This window comes from Artemia sp. Qi Xiang Cuo, chromosome 9 (genome assembly GCF_049724085.1).
Source record: "Artemia sp. Qi Xiang Cuo chromosome 9, ASM4972408v1, whole genome shotgun sequence".
In the NCBI taxonomy this organism is placed as follows: domain Eukaryota; kingdom Metazoa; phylum Arthropoda; class Branchiopoda; order Anostraca; family Artemiidae; genus Artemia; species Artemia sp. Qi Xiang Cuo.
This window is the reverse complement of record NC_142802.1, coordinates 52,875,330-52,890,240: the sequence shown is the minus strand read 5'-3', so window position 1 is coordinate 52,890,240 and position 14,911 is coordinate 52,875,330. Positions and strand designations below refer to the sequence as shown.

General features: G+C 36.9%; 1 protein-coding gene across 1 annotated transcript in view; it reads right to left on the bottom strand.

Moving 5' to 3' along the window:
• The window catches only part of LOC148948795 (angiotensin-converting enzyme-like), a 97,214-nt gene extending 85,092 nt beyond the window's left edge, over window positions 1–12,122 (bottom strand). The window contains exon 1 of the mRNA XM_089094708.1: window positions 11,998–12,122. Within this exon, the coding sequence (XP_088950834.1) occupies window positions 11,998–12,095 (98 nt within the window). The 5' untranslated portion in view covers window positions 12,096–12,122. The remainder of the gene's footprint in view (window positions 1–11,997) is intronic.
• Window positions 12,123–14,911: the final 2,789 nt, after the last annotated feature.

Sequence of the window (14,911 nt, the reverse complement as noted above, 5' to 3'; positions counted from 1 at the left end):
AAGAAAAATTCCTGTGTCGACACCCCCCCCCCAGGGCCGGGGGGGGGGGGGATAAACCCATCGGATGGATAAACCCATCAGATAAAAATTTCAGGTGACCATTTTGTTAAAAATAGTTCAACCATCAGATATTAAAACTCCAGGGTTGACTCAACCCCCACGGGCCCAGGGATAGGCGTTGTAAGTTATACTCTGGGGATATATATGGTTCTTATAGAAGTGATACTCGTATAAACTTCAGAGAGGGCTCATTTGATTGAAAATAGAAAGTTCTAGTTCACTTTTAAAGATTCAAAAGAGACCGAAGCTTAATCTAGTCCCCCTACGCCCTTTTTCCCCAAACCCATCCGATAAACATTTTGAGAAAGCAATTTCGTTAAAAATAGTTCAAATATCAGACAAGAAAAACTCCGAGATTGACACAAACCCATTTTTTCACTTTGATATTGTTACTTTGCATGGGCGCCCATATGTGGGGGCTCCCCCCCCCTGGCTGAATGATGCTATTTTTTTTTTGTTCTGAGATTCCTATTATGTAGCATTAAAGTGCCAATTAGACGAGGTTTGCCCCCCCCCCCTGGAATTCAGCTTATGGGCGCCCATGTTACTTTGATATTAGTTTTGTTACTTTGATGAATATTTGATTTTTTTTTCTTTAAAGTTTGATTTTGAAATAAGAAATTTTTAAAAACTTGAAATCTTTTGCAATCAAAAACGAACAAAAATTAATTAAAAAAAACTTTCCGAAGTATAAGTTTTTCAAAGAAAAGTAAAGGCCATTTTAAACTTAGGTTCAGCAGATACAAATATGTTTTAAAATTCAAACTCAAAACGACCAGAAATTAATTGAACAATCAGAGCAAAAACATACAACAAGTAATAATATAAATGAATAAATAGATCTTAAAGCGAATAATGGTTAGATTGAATATGAATATCAAGCTTAGAACGAAAGAAAAAATATTTTCCTATTGAAGCATAAATGAAACTTAAAACGAACAGAAATTAACTAACAATCAATGCAAACAAATATACAATAAATATTAATGTAAATTAATAAATAAATCTTAAAACAAGTGAAACTTAAAGTGAATATGGAAATCAAGCTTGAAACGAACTAACATCACCACAAAAAAGAATTTGGGTATGACCTCCTTCTCTGACTGTAAAAGCCTAAAACCTACTGCATCATTGGCGATTCACTGAAAACTATATATGTCTTCGGTAGTCTTGAAAAGTATTAATAAAATAAAATTGAATATTTGATATATGATGATATCAGTATTTAAAAGATCCATCCGTTCAAGAATTTATTTCTCTGTAATTGTATTTTTATTTTCAATGCTGTAAGAACTGGAAAAGAAAATATTTGTAATATAATCCGAGAAACTATATTCGTCTTTAACAACTTTAAAAAGAGCTAATAAATTAAACTGAATATTTGATTTATAATGATATTAATAGCTGAATGCTTATCAGTTCAAAGGAAGAAGGCGTTGTCGTAGAAACTTCAAAAAAGGCTCATTCGATTGGAAATTCAAAGGGCTAGTGCCCTTTTTAATAGTCGAAAGTGATTGGAGGACAACTAGCCCCCCCACGCCCATCATTTCCCCAAACACATCCAAACAGAATTTTGAGATAGTCATTTTGTTCAGTGTAGTTGATTTCCAGATAGAAAATATGTTTTGAGGAGGAGACTCCCCCACAACCCTCAGGGCAAGGGTTTTAAGTTATGTCCTGGGGGCATATAAGGTTTTTATAGAACGCGTTGTCGTAGAAACTTCAAAACAGGCTCATTCAATTGGAAATTCAAAGGGCTAGTGCCCTTTTTAATAGTCGAAAGTGATTGGAGGGCACCTAGCCCCCCCACGCCCATCATTTCCCCAAACACATCCAATCAAAATTTTGAGATAGCCAGTTTGTTCAGCGTAGTTTATTTCCAGATAGAAAATATATTTTTGAGGAGGACCCTCGCTCACAGCCCTCAGGGCAAGGGTTTTAAGTTATGCCCTGGGGGCATATAAGGTTTTTGAAGAAGGCGTTGTCGTAGAAACTTGAAAAAAAGCTCATTCGATTGGAAATTCAAAGGGCTAGTGCCCCCCCCCCACGCCCATCATTCCCCCAACACACATCCAAAACAAAATTTTGAGATAGCCATTTTGTTCAGCGTAGTTGATTTTCAGATCGAAAATAAATTTTTGAGGAGGTCACTCCCCCACAACCCTCAGGGCAAGGATTATAAGTTATGCCCTGGAGGCTTATAAGGTTTTTATAGAAATCTTTGTCGGAAGAACATGAAAAAGAGCTCATTTGATTTGAAATTGAAAGGGAAAGTGCCCTTTTTTATAGGCGAAAGGCAGTGAAGGGCAACTAAGCGTCTCACGCCCACCTTTTCCCCAAACAAATCCAATCAAAATTTTTAGACAGCCATTTTATTTAACCTAGTTAAAAGTTTTGGAAATTAGGTCTTTAAGGATAACAATCCCTCCTCCCACAGCCCTCAGGGCAAGGGTTGTAAGTTATGCCCTGGGGCATATAAAGTTTTTATTGAAAGCGTTGTCGTAGAAACTTCAAAAGGGCTCATTCAATTGGAAATTGAACGGGCTAGTGCATTTTTTAATAGCTGAAAGTGATTGGATAGCGACTAACGCCCCTCTCACGCCCACCATTTCCCAAAACACATCCAATCAAATTTTGAGATATCCATTTTGTTCAACGTAGTCTGAAATATCTGGAAATTAGGTCGTTTTGGATCATAAACCCCTCAGAGCCCTCAGAGCAAGGGTTGTAAGATATGCCCTGGGGGCATATAAGGTTTATATAGAAAATTGTTGTACAAATCATAGGCAGCAGGATCGCGCTGCCTAAGTAAAGGACGGGGACACTCGAGAACGAGACAAGAAACGGGGACTAAGTAAAGAGGAGGACACTCCCCCTCAACCCTCAGTGTAAGGGTTTTAAGTTATGCCCTGGGGGCATATAAGATCGATGTTGGCACAATATATTATTTATTAATTTTTTCCTTTGGAGCAGGGCACTTCGTATCGAAGAAGTTGTCGTAGAAACTTCAAAAAGCGCTCATTCAGCTGTAATTTGGAGCGGCTGGTGCCCCTTGCACGCCCATAGTCAAAAGTGATTAGTAGGTAACTAACCCCCTTTTTACGTTCGCCACTTCCCCGAACACATTCAGTCATAATTTTGAGATTGTCATGTTGTTTAACGTAGTTGAAAATTCTGGAAATTCGGTCTTAGAGGATGACAACCACCCTAACTGCCCTTAGGGTAAGGGTTGTGATTTATGCCCTATGGGTCGTTTCCAAAAGGGTTCATTCCATTGGAGATCGAAAGGCCTAGTGCCCTTTTTAATAGTCGATAGTGATTGGAAGGCTTAACATTTTTACAGTAAAGATCGATGTGGGTATAATGTATTATTTTTTGTTGTTGTTTTTTAGACCAGGACACTTCGTATCAAAGGAGTTATAGTGGGAACTCCGAAAGGGTGGGAACTTTGAAAGGAACGTGGAAAGGGCTCATTCGATTGAAAATAGAAAGGGCTGATGTCCTTTTTAATAATCAAAAGTGATTTGAGGGCAACTAATCCCCCTTCCACTCCCACCCTCACGCCAACCCTCCGATTTCTGCTCTTAAAATTTAACCAAACCAAATTAGCGTAAATGTATCCAAGCTATCTGAGAAAATAAACAGATTTTTTGGCGAATGGTATCAAGTTTTCCGTTTCAGGTCAGCTAGAGGAGGTATGAAACTAAATTAAACACTAGTGTTTGTGTCCAGATTTTAAAATGGTGTATGTTGTCAAAATTTGATGAAACTTTTGCTTCAGCACACAAATAGCAGGCCGAACTATAAAGTCTTAAAAAACGAAAAGATTTAAAGTGTTTTTTTCTTTTTCCCTGAAAAGACTATGTCAATATAAAACGAACAGAAATTAATTAAAAAAAACTTTTTCCACCAAATAAGTTTTTCAAAGTAAAGTAAAGAACTACATTAAACAAAAAATGAGCAAAAAAAATCAAATAATCTACCAAGCGTGAAACTACCACAAATCAGCATCGATAAATAAATGAAACCCAAAACTGACAGAAATTACAAAAATTAACCGAGTCAAACTCAAAACGAAAAGAAATTAACATAAGTTGTGCGCAAAACCCCTATGCCTTCCCAAAGTCAGAACAAAATTTGCACTTTACTGAAAAACACAAATGAGTGTGCATTGTTAGTTTAATATACATATACTGATATTTAGTAATCAAAATGCTAATATTATTTGATTTATTAAAGTTATAAAAGTAAAAATATTTATATTTTTTCAGTAAAGTGCAAATTATGTTCTGGCTTTGGGAAGGCATAGGGGTTTTGGCCATAAATCTAGAAAGAATTGTTTACTGACTTCAAACTGTCCAAATACCCCCCCCCTCCCTTATGTGCAAATATATGGCCCAAATTATATATTTCCCATATATTCTGTCACTAGCTTTGTCTTGTCTCGCGCTAAGCTGAAAAAAGCTAACGAAGAAACCGGTTTATTCTCGAGTTTTAAGCGGCGTAAACTTGAGTGAGTGGCGCATAATACAAAGTACCAAAACCCCTTCCCCCTACGAAAATTAAAAAAAATAAAACTTAAATAAACACTCCAATTTGGAAAGCTTTATTTTCCACGGGGGGGAGGAGTATTTTCCACGATGGGTATTTTCCGGGGGTAAACGCCGGCCACCGGTGTGATCAAGCCCCGAGCTCTCATGGATGGATGCTTGACTTTTTTTTAACGACTCTGAACATGGAATCTTAAATTTCAACCAAAATCAAATTTCAGGATTCTCCGACTTTTTTATGATGTAACGATTTTCCAATCCTCACTGTTCGCGCCTTTTAAATTTGTTCTTTAGACAAAATCAGGCTACGATAGGTTTACCAAAATCAAGCAAAAAATTAAAGCGAAATATATCTCATCTGTGCCTAGAAAATAGGTCATGGCATCCTGGCTTATAAGCAATTCATATTCAACTTAACATCCTGCCGCCAGTGTGAGGATATGGAAATTTTAACATGAATTGGCAGTCACAATCAAGATTTTGTAATAGGTTATAATAAATGTAAGTATGTAGAAAAAATACGCCTGATGACGGAAAATAGTGAATAATGCGAACTTAAGCCTAGCTACTTTTCTAGCCCAATGGACAGCTTTCTCTATTTAATTTTACAAGGAGGATTACGCATGGCTAGTCACAGAAGAATTGGTTTTCACCCTCTAGAAAATCAAAGAATGTATCACTGAATTGTGATGCTACTATTAGCAATCTATTGCCAAAACAAGCAACCTTGCACATTCCTCCTTCCACCCAAATTATTCAGACATTCTTTCTTACTCCCTTTCAGTAAAATCCAACTTCCTTTAAATTCTTATTTTCGGAGTATTTACAGCTCGTTGTAAATATAGCGTCTCATGTTACTTTCTTGTGAGAGAAATGCTTTGTTTTCTTCATTTCTGTCCATTTTTAATTCATTCATAACAGTCTAAATAAATTAGACTGCACAATTCAGATAAATTGGATAAAATGTCCGACTGCGTGGGAGTGCCCTCGGAAACTAGTAGGCTATATTTTCAAAGCTTTTCGATACTTCGAATAGAATGGCTATCTCATAATTTTTTATCTTCCGATATTTTCACCGATCTTGGGCCAAAATTCTCTTCTGGAATACAGAATAAAGGAAGACAGTGGTTTATTCAAACAGTCTTTTTGTTACTTAAAAAGAGCTCCAGAATTTAAAATTTGTGTTTGAATGAGCCTTTCCTCTGTTTTCATATTAATTTTTTATGTAGTCGTCCCTAATGGAATGTAGAGGAGAAAGTCTGAAGTGACAAAATGGTTTTCAGATCCCGGGTTTTCTACTTCTTCAGTGACTCTTTGCCACCTCTCCTTATTATGTATAAATAAAGAAAAACAAGTTTCTTTTAACTGACAGTAAGGAGCGACATTAAAACTTAAAACGAACAGAAATTATTCCGTACTTTCGCTCTTTACGCTAAAGTTTTTCCTTGTTTAAAAAAAATAGAGTTGTGAGAAAGTCAAACTTAAGCGTAAAGAGCGAGGCGTTGAGGAGGGGACAGCCTCTTTCATATACGGAATAATTTCTGTTCGTTTTAAGTTTTAGTGTCGCTCCTTACTTTCAGTTAAAAAAAACTTGTTTTTCTTTATTTAATTTTTGAACGTTTTTGAAAAAATGCAGGTTTTGATCTTGGCTCACCGTACATGAATAATTAAAACAAAATTTGCATATTAATTTACTTTTATTTGGTTAAATGGCTCTCTCGAAAGTTGTTTAATTTTATTCACGAACGTTTTTATTAGTAATAAATATAAGTAACTTACGAATTAACTTACGTAACGAACTTCTATATTCGTATATTTTTATTATGTATATTAGGGAGGTTCGCCACCCTAGTTAATACCTAGCTCTTTACGCAAAATTTAGTATTGTTTCCCAATTCTTTAACAATTGACCACTTAATCACAAAGGCCGTTAATTAGTATAAATAGCTCTTATGAAAGTACTAAGAAATCTTTGGCTTAAAGAGCGAGATATTGACTAAGGGGTGAACCCAATCATATATATAATATTTTCTGTTCATTTAAAGTTTTGATGTTGCTGCTTTTGCAGTTGAAAAACTTGTTTTTTAATATTTAATTTCTGATCTTTTTTTAAATAATGCTGGGAAGTTCGGTGTCCTCTTCATAGCAATGTCCCTTCCCCCATGAAAACTTCCTTCATGGAAAGATCCTCCCACACAACCCCCAACCCACCCACCCCCCACTACCAGAAAAAATCTCCCCTGAAAACGTCTGTATACTTCCCAATAACCAATCCTATATGTTAACATTGAGTAAAGTTCATAATTTTCAGCCCTCCCTCCGGGAACCTCGGGGGAATAAGTCATCCTAAGAGACATGCTTATCATATTTTCGAACATGTTGAACAAAATGGCTATCTAAAAATTTTGATCGGGTGACTTTGGGAAAAAAGTGAGCATGAGAGGGGGCTTAGTTGCCCTCTATTTTTTTGGTCACTTAAAAATTGCACTAGAACTTTTAATTCTCATTCCAATGAGCCGTCCCACGATATTCTAGGACCACTGGGTCGATACGATCAGCCCTGGGAAAAAAAAACAACAAACAAATAAACACGCACCCGTGATCTTTCTTCTGGCAAAAAATGCAAAATTCCACATTTTTGTAGATAGGAGCTTGAAACCTCTACAGTAGGGTTCTCTGATACGCGGAATATGATGGTGTGATTTTCATTAAGGTTCTATAACTTTTAGGGGGTCTTTCCCCCTTTTTCCGAAAATCAGCCAAATTTTCTCAGGCGCGTAACTTTTGATGGTTAGGACTAAATTGATGGTAGAACTTGGTAGAACTTGATGAGACTTATATATTTGAAATCAGCATTAAAATCTGATTCTTTTGGTATATCTATTTGTATCAAAATACCGTTTTCTAGAGTTTCGGTTACCATTGAGCCGGGTCGCTCCTTACTTACAGTTCGTTACCACGAACTGTTTGACAGGCAGGCATCAGCATATGAATAAGATTTGGTTTTTACAAAATTTGTCAAAATTCCCATAGGTACAGACTTGTCAAGTAGGGAAATTTGAAATTTTGCAAATTTGTTTTTACGCTCCTATCTCCCAATTGTTAAGAAAAAATCACTCCTGTGATAATTTATTGCCCCATAGGCCCAGTAGGCCTGTTGGTAAATTCAGGCCTCAATGTTGTTTTGTCAAAATTCCCATAGGTATAGACTTGTCAAGTAGGCAAATTTCTAAGACACAACATACAGCTTCGCTGAGTATGCTTTTGCCTTGGATTCATTACTGAAAGTTTTATTTTCCTAACCCAACTACTTTCCATGATAGCAAAAAGTAGCTTATCTAGAATTTTACCATCCAATCGTTCATCGTTCATCGTTCATCAACATACAAAAACAAGAACTAGGCTATATCTATATCATTTGATTCCCGATTCGATATCTTTCCAAACGTAATAGTCAATACCATCCCCGCCCCCTTCCCCTGCTTACGAGACCAAACGTAGCCTTAGTCTATATACAACAGCCTGCTTTTGTATATTGACTAACGACACATCAAACCCCATTAGGGAAGGGAGGAGGACAATTATCACGGTAAGGAAGATTGTTTATGGAAAGAATGTTGAATGAGTTGAGTGGCACTACTCTTTTGTTATTATAGTGCTTCATTCAAACAGTGATTTATTCTGTACAATTTACCATTCGCTTTTAATCAGCGGGGTAATTTCGTCAAAATCGTAATTTCGGCGTAATTTCGTCAAAGAGCAGAGGCAAAAGTTAGAGTCACTTTTCCCAAATAGAGTGAAGACGACAGTGAACTCTAAAAATGAGCCATATAGTAACCAAAAAGGTGAATATATCAAACAGTTTGTGGTAACGAACTGTAAGGAGCGACCCGACTCAATAGTAACCAAAACTATAAAATGCAGAATTTTAATACCAATAGTTATATCCAAAGAATTGGATTTTTATGCTGATTTCAAATATAAGTCTCATTAAGTTTTGTCTTACCCATCAAAGGTTACGAGTCTGAGAAAATTTGCCTGATTTTCAAAAAAAGGGGCGAACACCCCATATAAGTCATAAAATCTGAATGGAAATCACACCATCAGATTCAGCGCATCAGAGAACCTTATGGTAAAGGTTTCAGGATCCTATCTGCAAAAATGTGGAATTTTGAATTTTTTTCCAGAAGAAAGATCACGGATGTGTGTTTATTTATTATTTTTTTCCAGGGGTGATTATATCGACCCAGTGGGCCTAAATCATCTGGAGATGGCTCTAATGCATTCTGCATTAACTAAATAAACTAAATATTTTCAATGCATTCTGTCACCCATAACTTTTTTCTCCAGTTTTTGTTTCGCCACAGTTCATTCAATTTACACCTACACAGGTTGAAACCAATGGGAAAACACATAGGGAATATACATAATTTGGGCTGTATAGTTGCACATCAGGGGAGAGGGGGTGAAGTATAACGGAACTGCATGCAAGATGTGTTAACTGTGATTATTCTGCATATTATGAAGGAAGAATTGTTTTCTTAACATGTTTCCTTCGGTACTCCTATGTTAAACGCAAACAGTTTGTGGTAACGAACTGTAAGGAGCGACACGACTCAATAGTAACCAAAACTATAAAATACAGAATTTTAATACCAATAGTTATATCCAAAGAATTGGATTTTTATGCTGATTTCAAATATAAGTCTCATTAAGTTTTGTCTTACCCATCAAAGGTTACGAGTCTGAGAAAATTTGCCTGATTTTCAAAAAAAGGGGCGAACACCCGATATAAGTCATAAAATCTGAATGGAAATCACACCATCAGATTCAGCGCATCAGAGAACCTTATGGTAAAGGTTTCAGGATCCTATCTGCAAAAATGTGGAATTTTGTATTTTTTTGCCAGAAGAAAGATCACGGATGTGTGTTTATTTTTTTTTTTCCAGGGGTGATTATATCGACCCAGTGGGCCTAAAACATCTGGAGATGGCTCATTCTAACGGAAATTAAAATTTCTAGTGCCCTTTTTAAGGGATCAAAAAATTGAAGGGCAACAAGACCCCCTCCCACGCCACTTTTTCCCAAAATCATCCGATCAAAATTTTGAGATCGCTGTTTTGTTCAGCATAGTTGAAAGGCCCAATAACTATGTCTTTTGAGAAAACATGACCCCCCCCACAGCCCCTGAGGAAATATCTAATTTATAAAATTTGCCTATTGTTTACGCATAGTATTTGTTATTAGGAAGTATGCATACATTTTTCAGGTGGGTAGGAGAGGACGAATTTTCTGCCGGGGGGATTTTGCACGGGGTGAATTTACAAAAAGATGTGTTTCCAGGGGGTGAACTTTTCAAGGGAAATTTTATACGGGGGAATTCGCCAGAATTCTTATACGAAATTTCTTTATAGGCTATGTCTTGCTTTCTTTTTACCGACTTAATTTTACGCGTGGACATGCTAAGGGTAATTGTCCGGTGTTAATTTTCACAAGGATTGAATTTTCCAGAGGATGTTTCAATAGGGAGGGGGATTTTTCTGCCAGATTTCCTGGCGTTATTTAAAAAACGACCAGAAATAAAATAAAAAAAAAAACAAGTTTTTCAGCTCAAAATAAGGAGCAACATTAAAATTTACAACGAATAGAAATTATTACGTATATGAGGGGGTTTTCCCCCTCCTCAACGCCTTGCTCTATACATTGAAGTTTAAATCTTGTCCCAATTCTTTTAAAAAGACTCCTGAAACACAAGAGTCGTGTAAGAACAATAAGTAACTTTTTAAAAGTGCCGAAAAAGTTTAGCCTGAAGAGTGAGGCTTTGAGGAAAGAGAAACCCCCTCATATACGTAATAATTTTTGTTCGTTTTAAGTATGCACGTAGCCTGTAAGATGTACCCTGTGTTTCATTTCAATTTCAATAGGTATAGACCTGTCAAATTTCAGGACCCACTAGAGGGAGAAGGAGTGGAGGTAGGTACTTCAAAATACCTTCCCGGGACATACTTTAGCCTGTAGACCCATCCCTGAAAGTTTCATTTTCATAAACTGTACTAGTGCGTTATATGGGCCTTAACAAGGAAACCTGTCACGAAAAACCCGCCAGACGGGTTAATACAATAGACCGCTATAGAGTAACGCAATGCAAAGCGTGGTTTTCATTCCGTTTACGATATTTAAACTGTTGCTTTTTGGGGTTTAGGGGGGGGGGAAGGGACCTAGATTAGGTTAAGTATTTAATATATGCTATGCTTTACCCCAAGCCCCCTAATGTGCAAATATATAGCACAAATTTGTTTATAAACTATTATAAACCCATCCTATTTTATTTTATTTCATTAGCATTAACCAAACTTGACTTTTTAGAAATGCCCATATAATGCACCAGTACCATTAAAACTTAACACCATAAAACTAAATATTTTCAATGCATTCTGTCACCCATAACTTGTTTCTCCAGTTTTTGTTTCGCCACAGTTCATTCAATTTACACCTACACAGGTTGAAACCAATGGGAAAACACATAGGGAATATACATAATTTGGGCTGTATAGTTGCACATCAGGGGAGAGGGGGTGAAGTATAACGGAACTGCATGCAAGATGTGTTAACTGTGATTATTCTGCATATTATGAAGGAAGAATTGTTTTCTTAACATGTTTCCTTCGGTACTCCTATGTTAAACGCACTCTTTTATATAGTGCTAGCTAGATTAATGCTAATGAAATAACATAGGATGAATATATAATATTTTAGAAACAAATTTGGGCTATATATTTGCATATTCGGGGGGTGGGGGTAAAACATAGCATATATTATTACCTAACCTAACCTAGGTACCTCCCCCCTTCCCAAATCCCAAAAAACAACACCTATAGCGGTGTCTTGAATTAAACCTGTTTTCGTCACTGGTTTCCATTGAAGTATATAAAAGAGTGCGTTTAATATCGGCGTACACATGTTTCCTTCTCTCCAGTTAGTTCTCTTGGCAAATACCATAATTTTTGGAGACACTAAATTTTATCTGGTGGGGGGGGGGGGCAAACTGAAGTCTGGGAGGCCCCCTGTATCAAATCATATTATTGAGTTAGGACTAAAGTGAATACACCATTCGATGCCTTTTTTATGCTGATTATGAATATAATACTTATTTATGACACTAATGAATTTCAGCCCCCCCCCTCTCCCGCCTCCATCAGGCTTAGGTTAGGTAGAACATCTATAGGGGGGGGGGGCTGAAAATACATTATGCTCTTAGAAAGTAATTCATTCATACTAAGCAAAAAAAAAGGCATCGAATTTTGTATTCACTTTATTTGAAACTCAATAATATGATTTGGTATATATTGACCGCCGAAAGTTTTTCTTCCTAGTATCGAAAACATACCCATCACTGAATTGCAGTCCGTCATTATTTTGCGATCTAACAGTAGATGAAGCCAAACAAATAGTCACGATTGTACATAAGAGTCGCTTATCCAACATCTTCAAGCCAACTAAAACATAAAACAGATCTTTCCTGTTCCGATTTAGCATTCCTGAAGCTACAATGCAAATTCACCATACCTGCTGACGCTAGTCAGTAAATACTACCACAAAATGTCACCACAAATGTAATCAAATGAGTGCATAAAACATGCTGAAGAAAACACACTTATAGTGCACTTTTTTTTACACCGGTATGGGGGGGGGGGCTCATATGTGAACACAAAATTTAACCAGGTGATAACTAAACGTAAAATAATGAAAAGTACTTGTCTGTTAAACGGAACGCACTCAATAAGTGAAGTTAGGTTACATGGGTGCCCATAGGCTGAATTTTAGGAGTGGGGGGGGGGAGCGTACCTGGTCTAATCGGCACTTCGTTTTGAGTTTATAGGTATATCAAACTGACAATCCACAGTCATTTTTTTTTCATTAAAGCCTAAGATATGTTCTGGTCTTGAGAAGGTAAGGGGGGTTGTCATCCCTAGTCAGTGGCAGATCCAGAGGGGGGCGTCCCCCCTAGCGTAGTCTAAAGTAGTGTAATTTACTTAATTAACTCAAGTTTGCGTTAATTAAACTTGCTCCTAACATAAGTTTATCGGATCAACTTATTTTGCCCCCCCCCTAAAACAAATCGGATCAACCTATTTTGCCCCCCCCCCCCTAAAAAAATCCCGGGTCTGCCCTGGCCCTAGTAATGTTAATTTTTACTTGTTTTGAGTTTGACTCGATTATTTATTATGATTTCTGTTCGTTTTGGGTTTCACTTAATTATTTATGGTGATTTGTGGTAGTTTTAGGCTTGGAAGATCATTTGACTTTATTTCTACCCATTTTTGACTTAATAGAGCTCTACTTTTCTTTGAAAACTTATTCTGTGGATTTTTTTTTAATTAAGACACATATATGACACCGTCATTCAGCCAAGGGGGGGGGCTGGCGCCCTCCCCCCCTTTCCCATTATTATGGGCGCCCATGTTAGGTTAATCTTAATGAAAAATGCCAAAACATGATGATAATATAACACTTTAGAAACAAAACTATGGAAACTACGATAAAGAATTGAAGAAAGCAGGCTGCGCAGAACGTATGGCATTAAATGCCTAACCCGTAACCACCAGGACACGGGTGGACCAGATCCAGATCCAGATCATAACAGATCCAGGAAGGGAAACCGGTTTCTGTCAATGTTACACAGCGTAATTGTTGAGTGCGTTCCGTTTAACAGACGAGTAGCGAATGATGTTTTTTCCTGGGAAGGGCGATATTTCTTTAGAAGACTACAAGATCAAGCATCTTATATTTTATATATTATACAATCCGTTTGTTGTCCTACCCATCCCCCTAGGGAAGGATTACTGTTATTGCTTATGCTCAAGGATATCAATGTCACGAAAATATGGAGGGGGAGGTGCAAAGCGTATTTTTTCAAATATTTGGAAGGAGCACATTTTGTTGCTGTTTCAAATTTTATCAATAAACTGCCCCTAAAGGTATTTTTTAGTGGAAAAACCGAAAAAAGGTTATTTTTCGAAATTCTTCAAATGCCAGAAAAATCTACAGGGACCAATTTTTGAGAGCCCTTGTTCCCAAACTAGTTTGTTTTATATATTATAGCCTCCTTGACCCAGAGACCTAATCTTGTAAGTTTGTCCTCCTACCATCTCCTTCCAACAACAATTGCATGATCCCCTTGGCCCAGGGAACGATCTCTAAAAGTTTCACTAAAAGTTATCACTGTGAATCCAATAACAGGTAACTCACCCAGCCGTTTCAAACCAAACAAGGAATCCACAAAACAAACCCAAGATCTGGCAACAAATTAATATGTTTTTTAGGCCGGGGGAGGGGAGGTGCTGGCATATAAAAACCCAAATATGATACGTTTAAGTTTAAAGTGTGCAAACATAAAATAAACTTCAAAAGTTCCAGTGAAATTCCAGAAGGTAACTTTTTTCGGAACCAGAAATCTCAGATCATTATTTTATTTCCAACTAGCTTCCCCGTTACCCGTTGTTCTGATCTCAAAAGAGAGAAAGTTCAAGAAAAATTGTCCCCGTGAATCACTAATGATTGTATTTTTAGATTTAAAAGTACTTGAAAAGTTCCCCGCGTTGCTGTGATCTCAAAACAAAGGAAATTCAATGAAAATTTTCTCCGCGTATTAATACGATTGTGATTTAAATTTATCAGTACTTGAAAAGTTCCCCGTGTTGCTTTGATCTCAAAAGCAAGGAAATTCAAAGAAAATTTTCCCTACGTATTAATAACGATTGTATTTTTAGATTTAAAGGTACTTGAAAAGTTCCCCGCCTTGCTGTGATCTCAAAAGAATGGGCATTCAAGGAAAATTTTCCCCACGTATTAATAACGACTGTGTTTTTAGATTTTAAAAGCACTTGAAAATTTTCCCGCGTTGCTGTGATCTCAAAAGAAAGGAAATTCAAGGAAAATTTCCCCACATATTAAAAACGATTGTATTTTTAGATTTAAAGGCACTTGAAAAGTTCCCCGCCTTGCTGTGATCTCAAAATTTAGAAAATTCATGGAAAATTTTCTCCACGCATTAATAACGATTGTGTTTTTAAATATAAAAGTACTTGGAAAGTTTCCCTTGTTGCTGTGATCTCAAAAGAAAGGAGATTCAAGGAATGTTTCCCCACGCATTAATAACGACAGTAGAAAGGGGGGATGCTACTCCCAGCGGGAGTCCATATAAGGGCATAGAGTCCCTAGGGAGAACACCTGTGATGTCAGTCCCACGCCCACACCAATTATGGGCATGGAATCCCCAGGGAGAATGATTGCATAATCGA